Source organism: Nelumbo nucifera, chromosome 7, assembly GCF_055504915.1.
Source record: "Nelumbo nucifera cultivar China Antique chromosome 7, China Antique-T2T, whole genome shotgun sequence".
Lineage (NCBI taxonomy): Eukaryota > Viridiplantae > Streptophyta > Magnoliopsida > Proteales > Nelumbonaceae > Nelumbo > Nelumbo nucifera.
In genome coordinates this window covers 56,491,471-56,511,865 of record NC_142655.1, presented here as the reverse complement: position 1 = coordinate 56,511,865, position 20,395 = coordinate 56,491,471, and the positions used below count along the sequence as shown (strand labels likewise).

Here is a 20,395-nt window from a genome sequence, read left to right as displayed (position 1 = left end):
ATGATAAAACTGAGGGTTATTTAGTTAGTCACCCCTATAGTTTCACATATTTATTTAAACCTTCCCTTTATTTTGTGTATATATTACTAAAACTTCCCTTTAGTTTGCATATGTTTTACTTAAATGACCCTCCTTAAAAAACTATTTGTATGCCACATGATCCCTTAACGTGTTCTGAAATATAAAGGAGCATTGGTGCAAGCATTTTATTTAAAAAATAGCCCTAATGAATCACTTATCAGCTTTTAGAAAAAACAAATAAACCCTCTCCCCACATTATAACTTCGTTTGGAAAAGGGGTGGCCTACATGTGATATGAGAACTTTTACAGTGTTTTTGGAACAAAAAAAAAAAAAGAAGAAAAACCTTAGATCCATGCCCTTTCACATTTTTCCACTTGCTTTAAGAGGTTAAGTAGCCATTCCCAAATAGAAATGCAAAAGGTTTCTGACAGAGGTTTAAGTAAAGTAACTCTATAGGGAGCGTTTTTAGTAAAATGCAAGCTAGATGGTAGGTTTTAGTAAATATGTAAAGCTATAAGGGGTCTCTAAGTAAATGACCCTAAAAATAAAATACAAATTTAAAATCATCAAAAAATGGAGTTCTTTTCCTGCTTGGACAATTCTACCTTTTGGATCAAAATGTGTTAACGCTTGATGTCATAATTAAATTAAGTGTGATAAATAATAATAACTTCTATTGACATAAAAATATAAAAAATTATAGAAAAATGTTGAAATATTTTATTTACTATAATCGTCATCATACAAAAATACCATGTACAAAGCACGTGCACACTTGCTAGTATCTACAAAGAGGCAAATAATGCAGCTCATGTCTTAAGAAAGTTTGCCCTATCTTGTTCAAGAGTCTTAACTTGGGATATCACATCAAATTTCTTCCATCTATCTATCTAAGTTGATTGTTTATAATGAGATGAATTAATGGAAATGCTTACTATGGGCTCAAAAATAAATCTCATCCCCCATACGCACATTTATGTGAGACATCAAGTCTAACTGGGTTAGGTCACCCAATATATCAACCACAAGTCCCTAACAGAAGTGGAGCTAGGATTTTTTATTGAGGGAGGGGGAAGCTAATATGCTTACTTAAATATTTACTCCTAACAATTAAATTCAACCTGTTGTTGGCCTAACCACTTGAACCATTTGTAATTGTCACCGGGCCATGATTTCAATTCCGGTTCTTGTAAAACTCAGAATTTGCTCAAAAATTGTTGACCAAGTCAATCACTTTTTGACTTGGCTGGTCGAACCTTGACCCATTCTACTTGGTGATCGGGTCACGGGTTGTACATTAAATATGTATGCAAATTTTTGGAGGCCATAACTTTGTGCTCGAATGTCTGATTGGGATGATCATTTTTTTGGTAACTTTTTGAGTTCTATATGTCCCAAGGGGCCATAGGCACTTTGCCCCTCTATTTTCACAAAAAAAAGCCTCAAACCATAATTTTAAATATTTTTTGTAAATAAAAAATTAAAGTATAAATTAAATATAAAATAATGCATATATTACATGTAGAATATAATTATTCGTTATCTATTGATAAAATGTCTTTATATACATTTATATTAATATATATATATATATATATATGTATGTATGTATATAATTATATATAGTTGTTGATGTGGCACAGTCTGATCTGTTCAGCTTGTACAGTCAAACCATTGACTCGTGACCTGAAGGAAAGAATTGTTCAGCCTCCGAGTTGATTTTTAAAACATTGTTCCAAATATCAAAATTCTAAAGTTAATATACAAGATTTTTTCTTGTGCTTTCAAGATCTCTGTAGCTCCTAACTAAATTTCGTGGTTTTATTGCTTATTAGATTAGTTCAATAGTTCTAATTTGATTACTTGATTAAGAAAATAACATTTGTTGAGTGTTTTTCTAATTGTTTTTCAATCGCTGTTTAATGTTTTATATATTTTTCTTTTTTTTTTAAATGGACTTCCTTGTGCTTTGCCTTGTTTACAAGGGGGTGGCTATGCCAAGGAAGGTGGTGAGTTGGGTAAGGGCACAAAGTGGGTAGCCAAGTGCAAGTGGGTGGACTGGGCATTGGGCAAGCCTAAGCAGGTGGGCTAGGTAGGGGTGCAAGCCCAGTCGTACAAGTGCTTGCGTACATTGGGTAGGTCATGGCATGTGCCTACAAGAAAGTCCCATTTAGAACTTTTGTTGAGCATATAGGGCCCATTCTTTGCTAATGCTTGGCTATTTCAAAATTGGTCCCTTTTTCTCATTCATTAACCTTTAGGTTCTTTATAGAGTTAAACTAATAAAAAAAGTATACCAATTCCAATGTGTTGAATGAAAGAATTCCAATGTGCACACAATGACAAACTAATAATAAAAATATAGAAAAACAAATAAAAAACAGTCTTAGACTCCTCTAATTAATCAATTACATGATAAAAATAACTTTAAAATGGAAGAATTTCAAAAGGGAATATATATATGATGCCAAAAACCAATCAAACCCCCATGAGATAGAAAAAACACCCGATTGCTTACCACCTGCTAGAATGACATTTCTCCATTTGAGAGAATGGCTATTCTTTATCCCTCTTTTGAAAATAAAATCTCAAAATCTCATTCCAGCTGATTTTAATTTTCATTTCCATTCGTGTCCAAATCAAACAGACTATGAAATAGATCATTCCAATTCTGATTTCAACTGTGAACCAAACGGATCCATAGTGTCACCTCAAAATTTGTAGGCATGTTGGGAAACTTTTGTTAACTCTTGGGGATTGGTGTTTTTTATATATTTTAAGCATGTTTTAAAGCACAAGTTTCTACAACTATCTCAACAAGTTTTATTGGAAAAGTACGGCCCATGGGGCGGGCCCTAGAGGGGCAGCCATGGCCCATGGGGGACGAAGCACTAACAGATGGACAAAGAAGCAATCACTGTCAGGAAACTTTTACATGAGGACATGGGAAGGTTCCAATCATGTTGGTGTCTATGGCTCCACTACATATATCCCATCACCTTAGGAGTAGGGCTGCAACTTGGGCATGCTTGGGTTTAGCATTTGCAAAATTAGAACGGGCCTGACCTAAGGGCCCAAGCCCAATGTTGTGTAACTTCTTCAAGTCAGGTATCCAACTTCCATTCCTACTTAGGAGGAAAAAGAATCATGAACACCCCAAGTTTCAACACTTTAGGGTCAGTTTGGTTTGCAGTTAGAATTGGAATCGGAATTGGAATGGTCTATTCCCATAGTCTGTTTGGTTCAAACAAGAACGGGAATGGAAATTGAAATCAACATGAACAGGAATGGGAATGGAAATTGAAATCAACGTGAATGGAATTTCATTCTAAAGGGAGGGGCAGGGAATGTCCATTCCCTCAAATGAGGGTAATGCCATTCCCAACAGGAATGGGAATGGGATTCCAATTCCGTCTAACCAAACAATTAATCATCCAACATCAGTTAATCTCTCTCTCTCTCTCTCTGTTATCTTCATTTCCATCAATGTTGTGGAGCATGAGCCATGCAGCCTGCCTATGGAGGGCAGGCTTCTCTTCCACATAAGGAGGATATCATGATTCAATGCTTCCCTGGCCCAAGAACCATGACCAATGTATTGGGCCTATCTTGGGCTTGCTCCCACTTAGGCAATGTGCACCCCGCCCGAGAACTGTGGGTTCAGGATATTTATAAGTGCGCCTCGGTGGGTAAACCGGTAAAGCCACGTTGGAAGTGATTTGGTTTCTGGCTTCCCATGGTGGGCCTTTTATGGACAGCCTATAAGCTATGTTTGGTGAAAAACCCATAGAGCCCAAATCAGTTGTCACCTGTCAGATAGTCATTTGAACTTTGAAGGGCTGTCTACCTCAGCCTCTTTTGATAATAATTTGTCTGGGAATCTGGATTTCCTCCTCACAAAGCTTGCAGCCATGCATTGAGAACATCTTCCCATAAATGAAACCATACAAGTATAGAGAGCTGATTTTCTCCTCACAGAGCACGTATCACACCAACCTCACAGTGTATCGCAGCCGTACATAGAGAACATTTCCCATACTTGATGTTGTCATTCATGGGAAGATATTCCCAATGCACAGATGTTCGGATTTGTGGCTGCATCATGCTATGAGGTAGGTGTGAGGATGAAATCCGAACTCCTTATCAGAAGCACTTCAAGACAGCTGAACCAGCTTAGCTTAATCGCTCAGCCCTCCCAAACGGGTGCATAATTTCCAAATACCCAACCCAAACCCAATTTAGTCATTATGTAAGTGGAAAATGAAAAGCTGAAATGTTTATTTCATCTTAGCAGATGAGAGAAAGTTGAATTGTGATCTATTCGTCACAGCATACCTCACACCGATCTCACAACCACATCCCATCATGTATTGGGAATATCTCTCCATGAATAATAAATACAAATACAAGAGATGTTCCTGATGTACGACTAGGACATGTTGTGAGGTTGGTTTTGACCTTTCTGTCGGCATGGATCCAAACCAGCTTTGTAATTTGTGGTCGTTCAATACGTGAATAAAGTCTTGGGGTGGGCTTGAGTTGAGAATTTGTTAAAATTTGAATGCCTTGGCCCAGAAGTCTGAACCTAAGGCCCACTCATGGGCTGGCTTTTTTTATACTTATAAAAATTCCCAACCGACAAACTCTTATTACCAGTAATAGCTTTCTTCCTTCTTGGGTGTTGTTTTTTCCAAGTGGGCTCCATCTTGCAAAGTAAAAAATCACTACGTGAAAGCCCTCCCAAATCCAAAAGGCACTTAAGCAAGCTTTCACCATGCTGCTTTTTAGATTTGCGGTGTGGTATCAAGCCAAAATAAGCAATGTTTGGTGAATACAAAATGGAGAGCCCAAATTAACCCTGTTAGCCATCCTCTCTGTTGAATAAAATCATGTTCTTTGAACCAGAAATTCAAGAGCACAATTTTTTTATTCAGTTTTAGAATGTATCATAAAACACATATAATCAAGAACATGTTTTTCTGAGTTTTTGTTTTAAAATCCAATTTGTTTCCAAACCAGGAAGTTTTGATTTGTTCTTGAAACTTGCAACAAGAAAAACAATTCGCATGGGAAAACTCCTCCACATCTGATTTCACTGCTGGAATGCACAACCAAGAACATGTTTTATGAATAATGTTTTAAGGCCCAGCTTTCATTAAATTACAAAAAAGAAAACAGTGTTTCTTAATGGTGCAACTCGGGTTCATCGAAGTTAGCACTTTACACCGGTTCAGGCTTGGGCCTTTGGGCTGGGTTCATACAAATTTTGACAGAAGCCTAACCCGGGCCCACCCAAGTTGCACCCCTTTTTGCCATAAAAAAATTTCGACGGGGCTTGGCCATATGAAATTGCATTTGTATAGTATTGGTTTTTGTTGGGCTCACACTTCCAGCGCAGGAATAGTCCAAAACTGCCCAATATCAATCACTGGGCTTGGCTATTACCTATTAGACTCGGGTGGCTCATTACTTGTTCCTCAAAAGCTCTGAGGAGTCAGTAACAATCAAAGGTTTTCACATTTATTTATCAAAGGTCCAAGCTTTTATCAATGTACTCTTAGTTGGGGTGTTAATGGATCAGGTTTGGGTTTAACTTCATCTGAATCAAGATCAATTTGAAAAAATTGGACGGATTAATAAGAGATATTGAATTGAACCAGTCCAAATTTAATAGTCTAATATTTATGGGATTGGATTGGATTGGACTGGGTCGGATTGAATCAATGCCCAATTTGAACAGGTGTCAATGGACTAGATTTGAGATGGATCCAATCTAAATTAAAACCAATTTCAACAGTCCAGAATACCCCAAAGTATTCATTGGGTTGGATTGGACCCAAAGATATAAATATCAATATGATACGTCCATTATCGGGCGTATTGTATTGGTATTGGGTAAGGAGATATGGAAAACGCTACAACTAAACCCGTATCTCTTGAATCATGCGTATTGGAACAATTATATCAGTCCTTATCACAATGTATCGGCTGATAGTCGCTGATACGATACGATACAGACGGCGTTTCAACTTCTACGCTGTTTAAATAAATGCTTATTTTAAGTGCATCTTTAAACCACTACGCTAGCCTTTGTCTTGTGATAATCAACGGAATAAAATAAATTTTATCTAAACATGTAAATATAATCCAAATAAATAATATATATTTATGTTTAACAACTTCAACTAAAGATGAAAAAAATAATATTCAAAATTATTATTTTGTAAACTAATGTAATAAATTTATAAATCTAAAGTGGTTTTAATGTCAAGAAATTTATACAAATAAAAATATTAATAATAGCATAATTATCTTAATACTTAAAATTTATAAATTTGAGCATGATGTGTATCTTTAAATTTTATAAATTATTAATTAATATTTTAAATTTCATTAAATAGCAATATATTTATTATTTACAAAAATAAAAATGTTGCTTACCAAATATTTGAGAATATAATATAAATTGAATTTGTCAAATCGGCTAATCTACTTTCATAGCAAAAAAATCATTATTTTATTTCATAAAATTTATATAAATAGAAATATTATTAATGGAATAATTATTTTAGTAATGAAAAATTATCAATTTTCATATGACATTTATCTTAGAAATTTTAATAAATTTGGCATATTTTAAGTTAAAATTATATAAAAAAGTTGTTTACCAAACATTTGAGAATTAATTTTAATTGACTTTTTGTTAATGTTAAAAATTAAAAATAGTAAAATAGGAAATAATTGATATAATAATTCAGATATAATAGTTGCATATATTTTGTGCCTTGAACTTCAATAGAAAATAATATAATAATAACTTTGTGCATGCATTAATTTGTAAAAAGAAATATAATATGTTCTAGCACTCTTAACTAATACATTATCAATAAAATTGTATGATTTCTATGCATCTTGCTATATCAATTGTAATACATTTCTTCACATATACCATTAGAATATGCAATTCCTATGTAGTTATACATTAATTATGGTTATTTTGACCTTAAGTATAATGTTATTAATATATTTGTGGAATTTATATGCATTTCTTAGCGTATCCAAGCATTTTTCATATTTTTCATTTGTATCCATGCGCTTTACAAAGTGTATCCGTATCCATATGTGTATCTGAGTGGTCCGATACAATACCCGATATCAATACTTTAATCCTTGATTGAACCTAATCCATCTATAATAGACTCATACTGGACTAGATCTTATTGGACCTGATGATGCGCAATTTGGCAGCTTCCTACTAGATGATAGCTTGGATGTCGGGTTAATGAGGTCGACTGGACGAGCTGCAAGAGAACAGTTAGAGTGCACGGGGTGGGTACTTCAATGCTTAAAGTCAACAATGAGAATAAAAAAGGCAAGGGAACTAGACTATAGGAGAGATTTTTGTACACAATCGCACGTACCTTTTGTGGCTGAAGGAGGTGCCTTTATATAAGCATGGGTGGTAGGTCTCACATAGCATGTATGAAATCTCCAGAAGTACATGGCTTTTCGGCCTACCACCCTTGGAGATGGTTTTCATGAATAACAACAAAGCTTATCCGATTATCTCTAAAACGGGTGGCATGGGAGTCAACTCTATTGATTAGGTGACGTATATTAAAAATTAGTGCTTCTTACGGGTAATTGTTTTCTATTTACTTGCATTTGTTTTATTTACCAAGTCAAATAAGTCGGTTCCTAGTTTGTAGGAAAGTATCAGTAATGGAGTTAGAGGTAGAGATTTTGTAGGTGGTTGGTTAATGTTAGTGGAGAAATCTTAGGGGGATTAACGTTAGTATATCCCTATTTATATGTGTGTCAGATGTAGTTGAGTTGTCAACAACCAAAAGAAGTCCTAATAGTACTAGTATTTTCTCCAATATTTCCCTTATTTTTCTCCTAGTTATCCAACATATACTGCAATTTTTTCCTCTCTTTTTGTTATAACGTAATCCGAGAGAACTAAAAAACGATAAGTTGCACACAAGGTTCAAAAAATCGATACGATACGCTTCTTATTGGGTATATTGTATCGTATCTTTTCACGTGTTTTGGAATTCCAACCTTTTTTAATAAAAATAAAATTATTTTTAATTCCCCAAAAACTAAAATTTGAAAAAAAAAACTAAAAAAAATGTATTTCAGTGTGTCTTTAAGTACGGATACGCAAAGGCATATCGATACTTTGAACCATGGTCGCACATAGCGGAAGCTGGTAGCCACGCCACGTAGGTCGCTACCTCGGTTCTTGGTCAGGTCGATGAATCCTCAGTAGGTGGTCATCCCTCCTGCTGAGGTTGTCGGGTTGCTCTGCTGAGGCACATATGCCGCATAAAGCCATGCCTTCCTCAGCCCAAGCTGAGGTGCCGAGGTGATGCTGGATGTCCGAGGTGTGTCTATGATGGTTCCGAGGTGAATCCAACTAATTTTGTAAAGATGCATCATTGCCTACGTGGCACCGAAGTGTTGTGCAGTGGTTTAGAAGTGCCACATGGCATGATATCACTGGGGATCTAAATTACCCCTCATTAGAACCAATATTCAACCTATTGACAGCCCTACCCTTAGTGGTAGCACATGCCCAAGCCCAAGATAGATGGGCTGGGTTTGGATGTGGTCTACAATAACACCACTTCCCAAGAAAGGTATTGCATTTGAAAATAAGCCAAAGCATTAGCTAATTAAAGAGAAGTAGGGTCTAAGTGTTCCTAGTTAGCTATGTTTGATAGAAAATAGGAGAGAAACATAAATACGAGGGAAAATTCTTAACAAAATCTATAAAATTCCATGAAATTTTCTTATCAATTTTCTATTTTTTTCTTATTTTCTACCAAACCAAGCACAGTCTTAATGACTGAAGCAGTAACCAGACAATACCGGGGGTGGCAATATTGGGTGGATTATGGTGGATAGGGTTGGGTTGAGGTTAAATAACAATCTGCCCACAAATTATCCATACGCATTAATGATACATTTGAATAGCATGTATATGAAATACAATCCATGCTATAGAATTTGGAAGGACCCCCGATGGACCCGACCCAAATGGACCCATCAAGTAAATTGGTGGGCTTGGATGGGTTAGAACTTACAAGGGGGCAAGTCGGGCCAGGTTAAGTCAAGTTGAAGTCAATCCTAATCCAATCCATGCTCTTCAACCCCAAAACCTAACCCAAAGTTTGTGGGTTGGGTTCAGGGCCTTCAAGTTGGCCTGACCTTTCTACTAGTGCTTCCTCTTGCCACATTTTTTATTTCTTAGATCAAGGGTTGAGGTAAATTCAGCTTTAGCATTATAATATATATAAAAAGACATAGTTATCATGGTTTAATAAAATTTTGTCTTAAAACTTAAAATTGTTGATTTATACACATACATACATAATATACATACAAATATAAAGTTAAATCAATCAGATTCAGATTAACCAAGACTTCAACACTAATCCAACCCAAAGTTAAATCGAATTCATATTTTTCAACCTTAATCCTAATCCAAGCTTCAAACCAAATAGCCAACCCAACTTCTATGGCTGAGTTCGGGATAACCCAAGTTGCAGCCCTACTTACAAGTGGTAAGTTAATTTAAACAAAAAAATTTCCACAGAAGGAAAAACAATTGGTGTCTCAATTGACCTCAAACAATATTAATCTCATTATCATCAATCTTCAAGAAAGAAATCAACGACACCATTTTTTTTTTTCTCTTCTGCAATTGAATTTTTGTTCAAGTATCGGGTTGGGTACAAATTACAAAAAGAAAAGAAAAAAAAAAACAATGGGCAACAAATTCTTTTTTGTAAACAGTTTTGTTTGTTATGAAAGGGAGCAGGAGAGTAACCGGTCCATAGGATATAATAGATGAATAAGGGGTCGTGGTCAGGCTTTCTGAGATGTTGACAGTCTTCTTGTCTGTATAAAAAAGTTTGCATTGTAAGGTTCATTGACTGAATCATATAAACAAAGGTTGCCAGATTCAACCACACCTTTTGTTTTTCCAGACGGACCAATGCCAGCATTTTTATTCTTGGTTGAGTTCACTACTCACAAGGGCTACCCCTCACCCCCAAGGCCTCAACCCTTGCTGTCCTTTTCACCCTCCCAATTTCATTCTTATTTCCATTCCCAAAATTAGATATTATAATTTTTTTATTCAAATTCATGATTCCATGATTCGAGAGAGAGAGAGACATATTTCATGCAGTAGCTTCTGGCATTGCAAGAGTTAAGAAACTCAAAAAGTTCGGTAAGACTTGTTTGGCAAACATCTGCAGAGCTGAGAAAAAAAAGGCTTCCATGAGCTGTAAAATCAACAATTTAATGAAGCTAGCATAGGTATATAGCTTCTCAGAAGCGGCTCATTTCAAGCATTTCAATTACCATAAAAGCCCTCTCAAATAGGCTCCCATGCCCCTTTTTTTGGAAGGCTTTCATATAGCCGCTTCTACCTTTGCAAGGTGGACTCTATATTGGAAAATCTAGTATATGTTTGGTATCAATGCTGCAGATCTCAGAAAACGGTGTTGCTGATGTGTGGGTATCGTTTTTTAAGAAAACGGTGTCTTTTTTGTTTGGAAAAGTTGCTTTTAGGTATGACATTTCCTAAAGCAACAACAGCGTTTTCTATTTGGTACCAGCGTTGGTACCTATTATTCAATGCCACGCCATGTCCTTGTCATTGCTACTTCATGTCTTTGTTGGCATCAACAAGCTGTAGTTCTAGGAAACACCAAATTCGGCATTGCTCCAAACCATGCCTTCCTGATACTCCTTTCAAACTGAGCTGGAAAAATTGTTTCTAACAAATTAGGCATTTCCTGGAGCACCATGTTTTCCGATATAATGCTAATGTGTCGTTGTTTTCTGGAACAACAACATCGATGCCAAACGAACACCTAAAAGCTATGTTTGGTAAAAACTCAGAGAGCCTCAATATGTTTTTCGTTCAGCCATTAAATCGATTATCTCGTGAGACTAACTGCCCATTTGTGAGGATTTTCATGCAATGGTTTTTAGCGTTTCAAGTTAGGTCTCATCCATGAATTAATGTTTGATGAAAAACCCGGAAAACCAGAAATATGCATACATGAGTTGAGAAGTTAAATTCTAATAAAGCTATTTTTGGTAGCTTCTCAGAAGCGGCTCAATGAAAGCTGAAGTTAGTAACTACCTCAAAAGTGGCTCAACGAAAGCAGTTAAATCAAAGCTAAAAGCCTAAAACCCTCCCAAACGAATTCTTGGTTTAAGTGCATTGACTGGAAAACCCCGGCTGAAATCCACTTCAGGCATAATAATTGAGCAGGACCCAACCCACGCCTGCAGGCTAAGAGCATGGGTCAAGCTGGATTAGATTTTACAAGTCCGGATTCAGCTCCCCCACATTGTCGCTCCAAGGGATGTCAGTGGGTCGGGTTATGTGATAAACCCCACTGACCCATTTCCGGGTCGAGAGTCGGGCCATCCGTAATTGGGTTTTCAGTCGGCTTATTTAGCTGATGTGGCAACCCAAGAATTCTGTCTGTCATCCATATCACCCTACCTCCTTTGCCACGTGGCAAACAAAAGCCACACGCCAAATAGATGCACTTCCGAGGGAGGATATATAGACCCATGATATTAGGGTTTTTATTATACAAGATTTGGATTTTGGAGCACCACCGACAAATGAATTCTGAAGGTGGGACCTCCTCCGGGTCATTCAAGTGAGGCTTCTGAAAAATAACAGCAAAAATAAAAAAGTAGAAAAAGGAAAGAAAAACAGAGAAAAGAACGAGAGCAACCTCGTCAAACAACTCAAATCAAAATCGTTTTCCTTAAAAGCATTTCTGATTTTCTGTCACGAAGACGAAAGAGAGAGAGAGATAGATGAGAATATGAATATCGTTATGTCCTAACTCGCAAGTCGCAACTCAGCAGCACCGTTAGGAACCGGGAGTCCGAGTGCGGATCTCCTGCCAACAATATACGTTCCAACACCCTCCCTACATGATCTGACACTGCACATCTACGATGTTAGAGGGTGTTTGGAACGTATTTTGTCAACAGGAGATCCAAACTCAAAATAGGATGGCACAAGCGTAGTTTCGTTCTAATTAAAAGGGTAAAAGTGTTCCTAAGGTTTCACTAAAAAAATTGAGAGAGAGAAAAAAGAGGGGAGTTTTTTATTTATTATTAGAGAGAAAAAAAAACGTTTGTCGTTGGTGAAAAAGTAAAAGAGAGTGCCACTGCGGTAGTGGCTAGTGGTCACGTTCTCTCTACCCGTCCGTACAGTGATATTTTTCGTAATTTACCGAATTTTTTTCCAGAATCAAAGATATGCTCGTAATCAGTAATCTCTTTCTCTTCTCTCTCTCTGCAAGCTAGCTGGGAGCCATACAGTTGTACAAGGCCTACCCTTTGCTGTCCGGCCGTGGGCCGTCGATTCGGGAGATAGCCCCACCGGGTAAGGCGTCCACGGACCATCGGATTGATGGGGGCGTGGGGCCGTGAAGGGACATGTGGATATCAGGCAGCGTCATTGGCTCAGAACATGAAAAGCGGTAAGGTAAGGTAAGGAGCCTGTGGGGCCTACCGTACAAATGGGTGTGTCCAAGGGGGAAGTGGGTCTACTCCCCCCCTCCCCCCCAGCTTTGAAAGTTTTCTTTGACCATCCTCTGCCACATTTGTTTTTATTCTTAACTAACCAATATATAACGTTTGCATCTTCTCAGTGCCAGATGGGTATTCTGGTAATTCTGTCTTGTTTAACCAATCTGGAAACGGGTCAATCTCGTCCTATTTCACTCACCCAATTCAACATGGAAACCAGTCCCATTTTGGGCTGGGCTGGGCTGGGCTGAACCTCAAGTCTCAACCCACTGTGCCTCAGGCTGCTCCGGATTGGGATGTTCTTTAGATTGGATCCGGGTTGAAGCCCCCCGCCACCCCAAGACAACTAGACAAGAAAAGAGGGGATTGGCCCAGTCATTCAGACCGGACCGGATAGAGAACCGTTTTGGTGAACCATTTTATATAAAAAAAAAAGTTTGAAATAATAGATATTAAAGGTAAGATTTAAAATTTCGATATAACATTTTTAGTAACTGATACACCTATTTTGAGGCATTTTTAAGGAAACTCTTATTTAATAAATTAAAGTATAAAATATTAAAAAATGCAAGGTTGAAAATATGAATACAATCCTTTCAGCGTATCACGGTGTATGATATTTCGAATATTGATCAGAGGATAAAGCAAATTAACACATGAATCATAGAAATGGGATAGGTTTTAATAAAACAGCAAATTGTTCAGATGAGAGGATAAAGCAAATTGATTCCCATTTTTAGTGGTCCAACCATCTGGTTCGTTCAATTTGAGCCGGTCAACTGCTCACTGCTGGACTTCCCTACATATATGTCAGTTGCCTTGAACAACCTCAAGTTTCCAGATATTTCACCTTGGAGTAATGGGTGAAGTGACTGAACTAAGTGACTTAATTGATCTGTGTTTAGTGAATAAGTTATTAAGTCGGTTCTGAACTCCTAGTAGCTAAATTATACATTGGATTGAATATTTTATTATAGGACTATTATATATTCATTAAAAGACCAAGCAACAAGTCAGCCACTTCAGCTATTTCAGCTGTTCGGTTACAATTGGCCACATAATTCTGCCACGTGGGAAGTTTCAATTCTATAGCTGGTTACATGAAGCATCTTTTTCCTTGTATGTATGCTGGTTTTACTTTTACATACATATTAAATATATTTTTTTCTTTTTCTAGAATTTCTTGGTTAGCGGCCTAGTTTTAAATGTTCAGCGGCCTGACCCTTTTTCCGGCCGCAGTTTTTCTGTTTGTGCCCCTTGAATCTCGGCCCAAATTTGAAAATATCCGGCAAGGAAATAGTGCAGACCAGCCCGAGCCCAACCTAAATTCTAAAAACAATCTGAATTCTGAAATTCCTACTCACCCCTCTGTGAGGCCCATCTTGACCCAAGGTTGATTCTCGGGTTGGGTGGGTCCACCGGTTAGTTCTTCTTCTTGTTAGGTTGAATCGGGTTCCCCAAGACCTAGCCCCGCCAGCCCAACCCGGCCAGGTTTGTACCAATTACAGCCTGAAGTGAACCCTCTAGAGAGAGAATTTAGAAAATAAAAATAAAAGCAGAAACAACATTCACTGGGAGGTGGTCGGGTCGGGTCGGGATACCCGGGCCAAGAATGGCCATGGAAGAAGGGAGGAGGATTATTAATACAGGTACAAAATGTACGGATGCGAGGCTATTTTGGTAATTCAGAAGGGGTGACGCAGGTCCCAAAATTAAAAAGACAACGAGACTACAATCCGGTGTTTTGAGTCATTCAATACGAGCACTATTATTAATTTATTATTATTTGTAGTAATTCGATGAGTTTTTAAATAAATTAAAATTGTTTTCTAAAAATTAGACAAAAATTGTCAGGGGCATTTTCGTAATAGACCCAGGATTTTGAACCCGAGGTAAGTAATGGGGTACCCATAAAAAAACAGGTAAAAATTTTAAATTGAATAAAAAATACACAAAAAAGGTATTTGTTTTTGCAGAGAAAAAGTACATACTGGTGGGCTGTCTTCCCGCCATAAACACTACACCACCAAATCCCTCAGTCTCTCATCTCTCTCTCATCAAAATCTTTTCTTTTTTTTTTCCTGCCCTGGTTCAAGTTTTTGGGTTTTTATTTTTTCTTTTATTATTTGGTTTTGGGCTTTTTGTTTTGTTTCTGGGTTTCTGGGTTTTCTCTATTTCCTTCCAGAAAATCTTGCTCTCTATGTTTTCTAGAACCTCTCTGCTATAAATAGATGAGTGCCTTTAGTTAGGGTTTTCAAGCATTTTAAAGAAGCTCTGGACTGTCCAGTGTCCACCAGATATAGCTGAGAGAAAGAGGAGAGAGAGAGAGAGAGAGAGAGAGAGAGGGAGGAGTAGACTGAAAGTAGTAGTGTAGTGTTGTTAAGCTTTTCTCTCCACAGAGAGGAGGGAGAGTGTGGGATATGGTAAGAGAATCAAGTGGAGAAAGAGAGATGGTGATGAAACCGGCGTGGCTTAATGGGCTTATGAGTGAGACATTTTTTGCTGGTTGTGGGGCCCACGAGACTCGAAGGAAGAACGAGAAGAACATTTTTTGCTTGGATTGTTGTCGAAGCATTTGCCCTCACTGTGTTCCTTCCCATCGATCTCACCCTCTCCTGCAGGTAAAAAGAAAACTTGATCAACTACACAAGCATAACACACAGCAAAACCACCCAGTTGCCAGTTTGTTCTTCTCCGTTTCTCTCTTGGGTTTCTCCTTCTGTTTTCAATTCACTACTTCTTTACTCGGTCTTTGCTATCTTGTTTTGAATTTCACCAATTTTCTTCCTAATTTTTCTATTCTTTTGATGTTCTGTGGTTCCCAGTTTGCACCCAATACTGGGTTTTGATTCTTTCGATTTTCTTCTGAATTTTGCAAAGGTATCTTAATTGGGACTTCCTCTTTTATAATTTCCCAAAATTTTCTGCTCTTTGTTTTATTTCAATCTTTTGCTTACATGTAAAAAACCTCTTTAGTGCCTAATTGGTTTTGGTTTTGCATAAATTCCTACTTCTACTTGTTAGTGAGAGAGTATGATTCTTTATGAAACTTTTAATTTACAATACCACTTGTCCAATTGTTGCTCTTGCTGCTTAGTTTAGAAGTTCCATTTTCTGTCCTTTTCACTAATTCAATATTATACAACCCGTTCTCTTTCCCCTTCTGATATTTGTCTTCATATTTTTTGACTGAAGATTTTGTGTTATATATTCTCTGCTCTGTTAAGACTCCAGAGATTACTGGGTGTCTATTGCAGCAATTAATCAAACACCCAGTTGCTCAATTATGCTTAGTTTATTGGGCTTCAGTTCAGACAATCTTCCATGATTTCTCTCTACTGTCAAGTTCCTCCCCCCTTCCATTTAACCTGTTAATTTAATCATTCCTGCCTATCCCCTTCTAAGATTCTCATGCTTAAATGAATTTTTCTTCATCTCATCACCATCTTATTATCCTTTTCCATGATTCCCTGTGTTTTTTAGATTTGGTTTGTTTCCTCTTTTAGCAAATTTCTTCTACACATTTTTTTTCCTGCAGCTTCCTTACCTGTAGCTTTCAAGAAAGTGAAAGTTTGACCCAATTTTCAGAAAAAATATTCAGATGCTTCCTTCACCATTTTTGTCATTTTCTTTTCACAAAAGCTCAGTTTCATAATTCCCCCCCTCTATAAATTCCTCCTCTTTTTCTCTCCTCCAACTCCCTTTTTTTTCTCTCTCACCCCCACCCCACCCCGGCCAAAATCGAAGAAAGCTTTATGTTTAGGGTCGGTTTGCTATTTTAACGTTCACCTTCTTTTTTTTTTTGCGAAATTACCACTTCTCCGATTCTGTAATTTGCTTGTCCTATCCTTTGTTCTGCGATGGGACATGGCCCATGATGGTAATTCCACCTTCAAAGCATTAAAAACCCCCGATTCCCTACTCTAATCCTATAATTTATGTTAAATTTAATTGAACGGTTGATCTGCGTGACAGGTGAGACGATATGTTTACCACGACGTGGTCCGATTGGATGACCTGGAGAAGCTCATCGACTGCTCCTTCGTCCAGGTAATACTAACACACTATAGTATTTCTTCTGAAGCTTTAAATTGTGGTAAAAGTAAGAGAAAAATAAAAAAAGGGGGGGCAATTATTCTGTGAATTGTGATGCAGCCTTATACCATAAACAGTGCCAAAGTGATATTCTTGAACCAGAGACCTCAATCAAGGCCGTGTAAGGGCTCTGCCAACATCTGCTTCACTTGTGACAGGATTCTCCAAGAGCCATTCCACTTCTGCTCTCTTTCATGCAAGGTCAATATCTTCTTCTTACTCCTCATTGATTACGGTATTTAAAAGCAAGGGCTGTGATGTTGACTTCACCATACTTCGCTAGGCTCCGGCCACAGTGAAGCATAACATAACAGAACCAACCACCATTGCTAAGTTGCTACTAATGCTACTAGTTTGTAACTTTGTATGGTTTAGAGTCTCTATGGTGTATCTGCGATGTACCGAATTGGGTTTGCATTGGATAATCGTGGGTGACCTCGAGAATGAAAATGGATTGCAGGTAGATCACGTGGCGGTACAGGGAGGAGATCTGTCCAGCATCCTATACAGGTTCGATGAATCCGACTTTGCATTCTCGCAATTCGAGGGGCTACGAATGGACGGCTCTGATCTCTTGGAGGATGACGGTCAGATCACCCCCAACTCGATCCTAGAGGACCCACTAGACTTCAAGGGCTCCTCTTGCTCTAGCAACCCTCAGAGGGGGAATTCCAATTCTGAGGTGGTGAAGAAGAAGAAAGGAAGTGGATTTCTCCCGGGAATTGTCCTCTCTTTGAGCAGCAGAAGAAAGGGTGCCCCTCACAGATCTCCCCTATCTTAGAAGCAAAAAAATTGAACCATTTCCAAATCACTCTCTCTCTCTCTCTTTTTAATTAACTACTTTAGTACCCCCCACCCCACCCCACCACACCCCCCTCTCTCTATATATATTAGATGTTGTCATTAGGGTTGGCTTATGCTCCATATTTATTCACTGTAGCAAGTTTGCACCGTATATTCTCGTAGAAGCGGCATATATGGGCTTATTTTTCTTCTCCTTTCTTCCTTTCTTCCTTCCTCTTCCAAAGCGCTTACTTCCATTACTGACCTCCGGCAATGGCCGTAGAGAGACCGTGTAATTGCAGGCTCTTCATGGTTATGCCAATTTTGTATCCATGTACTGGAATTTGCGCTCGTAAATATAATATAAATTTCGGTTCGGCTTGTATTTATTGTCTTACAAACTCTAATTGGTCGGAAATATTTTTCATTTTTATTTGTTTGTATGATCATTTTTATTCCAATTATATGGGGTCGGCTGAATCTTATTATGCCAATTAAGATGATGGATTTGTAAATAATTTGATGATTTAATTACACCAAGGATATGATAATAATATGAATATAACCAACCCTAAATGAGTGCAAATATTGGGAGAAGTAAGAAAATTAGGAAGCAAAAGCAAATCCAAATATTGGGAGAAGTAAGAAAGTTAGAAAGCAAAAGCAAATCCAATTTTCAAAATGGCTAGTTTAGGAAATTTGACCGTGGCACAACATTGGGGGAATTCCCAGGACCTAAAAAAAGGGAATTGTTTGGTATAGAGACCGAAATCTCGAGATACGACCCAAACCCATGAAAACTACACAACTCTGACTGTGAGAGAGAGAGAGAGAGTAATTAAACAAAGTCATTCATGCAGTTGAGCTGGTTCTGTTCTGTGTGGTATTTTGCTTTTTATTTTAAATTAAAAATTTTTGTTTTAACTTTTAACGGGACACAGTGGACACTGTACACCATGGTGTGGGATTGAGAAAAGCGCAAAAAAATCTTTTGGTGATGCGTACGATGTATCTCAATGGCACGACATGGTTGGGGGGTTTCTCTCTAAAGTCTAAAGTTATCCACAGTGGCTACGTCAGCAATATTTTTGTCTCCCTCTCCCCATGCATTGCCAAGAACTTTTGCTACTCGGGTCGTCTAGATAACAAGACATGTATTTACTACCTGCTAAGAGATCTTCCACGTGGTAATAAAAGCTGGGCCCTACATGTTCTTCACTTGCCCTGATCAACGGACAAGTTCAGCTTGACACGTGTCAACTTTTTTTTTTCCCTTTTTTTTGGGTTTTCTGTTTTTGACTTAAATTTTGAAACTTTGAATTATTTGTATTAGGAAAGCTCCAATAGATGGTGGGGTAGTAGAAGGCGGTGATGTGGAGCCCTAGGACAGCCTGTATCAGTATCATGAGACTTGGCCGGACCGATGACTTGTAAGCTTTCCGGCTCTTTTTGTTGGTTAGGTTGTCTGAAATCAGGATATATAGGTGATGTTTGGCATTGATGCCATTTTATTAGAAAACGGCGCAAAGTAGATGTCATATCAGAGAAAGCGGTGCTTTAAATAATATCATCTTGTTGGTACTCTTTTTTTAGAAAAAAATGTTTCAAATCATGTCTTAAAAATCGGAAAAATGTGGTATGGAACAATGATAAATTCAATGTTTTATGAGAAAACAACACATTACTGCCAGCGCTGCAATGATGTGGCATCATCTTGGACATTCAATAATATAGATCAATATTGAAAACGCTGCTGCCAGCCTGTCAACAATGATACCAAATAAAAGCAATGTTGTTTTTTCAGAAAACTCCTATGTGACAGCACCGATTTCAAACATGCCCAATACCGTTTCTATGAGAAAATGGTGCGATGTAACTGCAGGCTCTCCATCGTAAAGTCAATGAATCTCACGTCCAACCTCTCTCCCATGTCTTAATCCCTTTAATGTGTAACAAAAAAAAATACTACATAATAGATAAAGAACAAAACAATAGATAAAATGAGATGGGGACACTATCAAACTACAAAACTCATCATGTTTTGAGTTCCTATATTAGCTTGCTGGTTGAGGGATTAATAGAAAAGATAGTTTGTATTATTGCTAGAGGTACCATTAGACATGTAGGGAAACCCATTATGGGATTGTCCCCATTTCTAATAATCAGTCCTAAAGAACCATCTTTCTTCAAAATAGTCTTTGTACCATGCAATATTTCTTACCCTTTTGTCTATTTCAGGTGTTTCTTGTATATATGAGCTTTTAATTTTCCTAAAGCAATAATATTTAAGATGATTCTTGTATGTATGAGCTTTTCATCACATCATTCCCTTCATTGCTAAAGAGGGGGAGGGGCACAATCAGTAATCAAACTGAAAGCTCAGATAGGCCCTCAAAGGTAGCTTCTTATTATGGTCATCACTAGGCACAATTAATTCATCTAAAATCAAAGAAAACCATTAGAAGAAGAATAAATTCCCCCCCCAAAAAAAGAAAAATATAGATTGCTATTTTTAAAGCAAATGATTATTCATGTAGGCATAATACAAAGAAAGTACATAATTAGCAGAATTATATATGTTCCACATATCAGTTTTGGTGATTTTGGTATGTATATGTTAGATGCTAAACACTTGTATCAAAACCCGTCTCGTCTCGACATATTAGGTTGAACCATAATAAAGGGTTATTAGAAGAAAGGGCTACATGGAGTAGAGTGAAAGCCATCTTTATAAAACGCTATCTGCCATTAGAGTGAGAGCCACCAAAAAAGGCGAGTAGCTTTATAAAGTCAAAGTTGCCTAAAATTAGAGTTTTTGAGATATTGGATGTCACTACACAACTATGACTTTTAGTCAAAGTTTTAAAAATTGACCTCGAAATGGAATCATCATAAATCAGTAAAAAAAA

General features: G+C 37.5%; 1 protein-coding gene across 1 annotated transcript; it reads left to right on the top strand.

Moving 5' to 3' along the window:
- The first annotated feature begins 14,626 nt into the window (after positions 1-14,626).
- Positions 14,627-17,871, top strand: LOC104599692 (PLATZ transcription factor family protein). The gene is made up of 4 exons (XM_010262328.3): positions 14,627-15,229; positions 16,584-16,658; positions 16,764-16,904; positions 17,164-17,871. The coding sequence occupies exons 1-4, from the start codon at positions 15,029-15,031 to the stop codon at positions 17,482-17,484; spliced, it is 738 nt and encodes a 245-aa protein (XP_010260630.1). The 5' UTR covers positions 14,627-15,028; the 3' UTR covers positions 17,485-17,871.
- Positions 17,872-20,395: the final 2,524 nt, after the last annotated feature.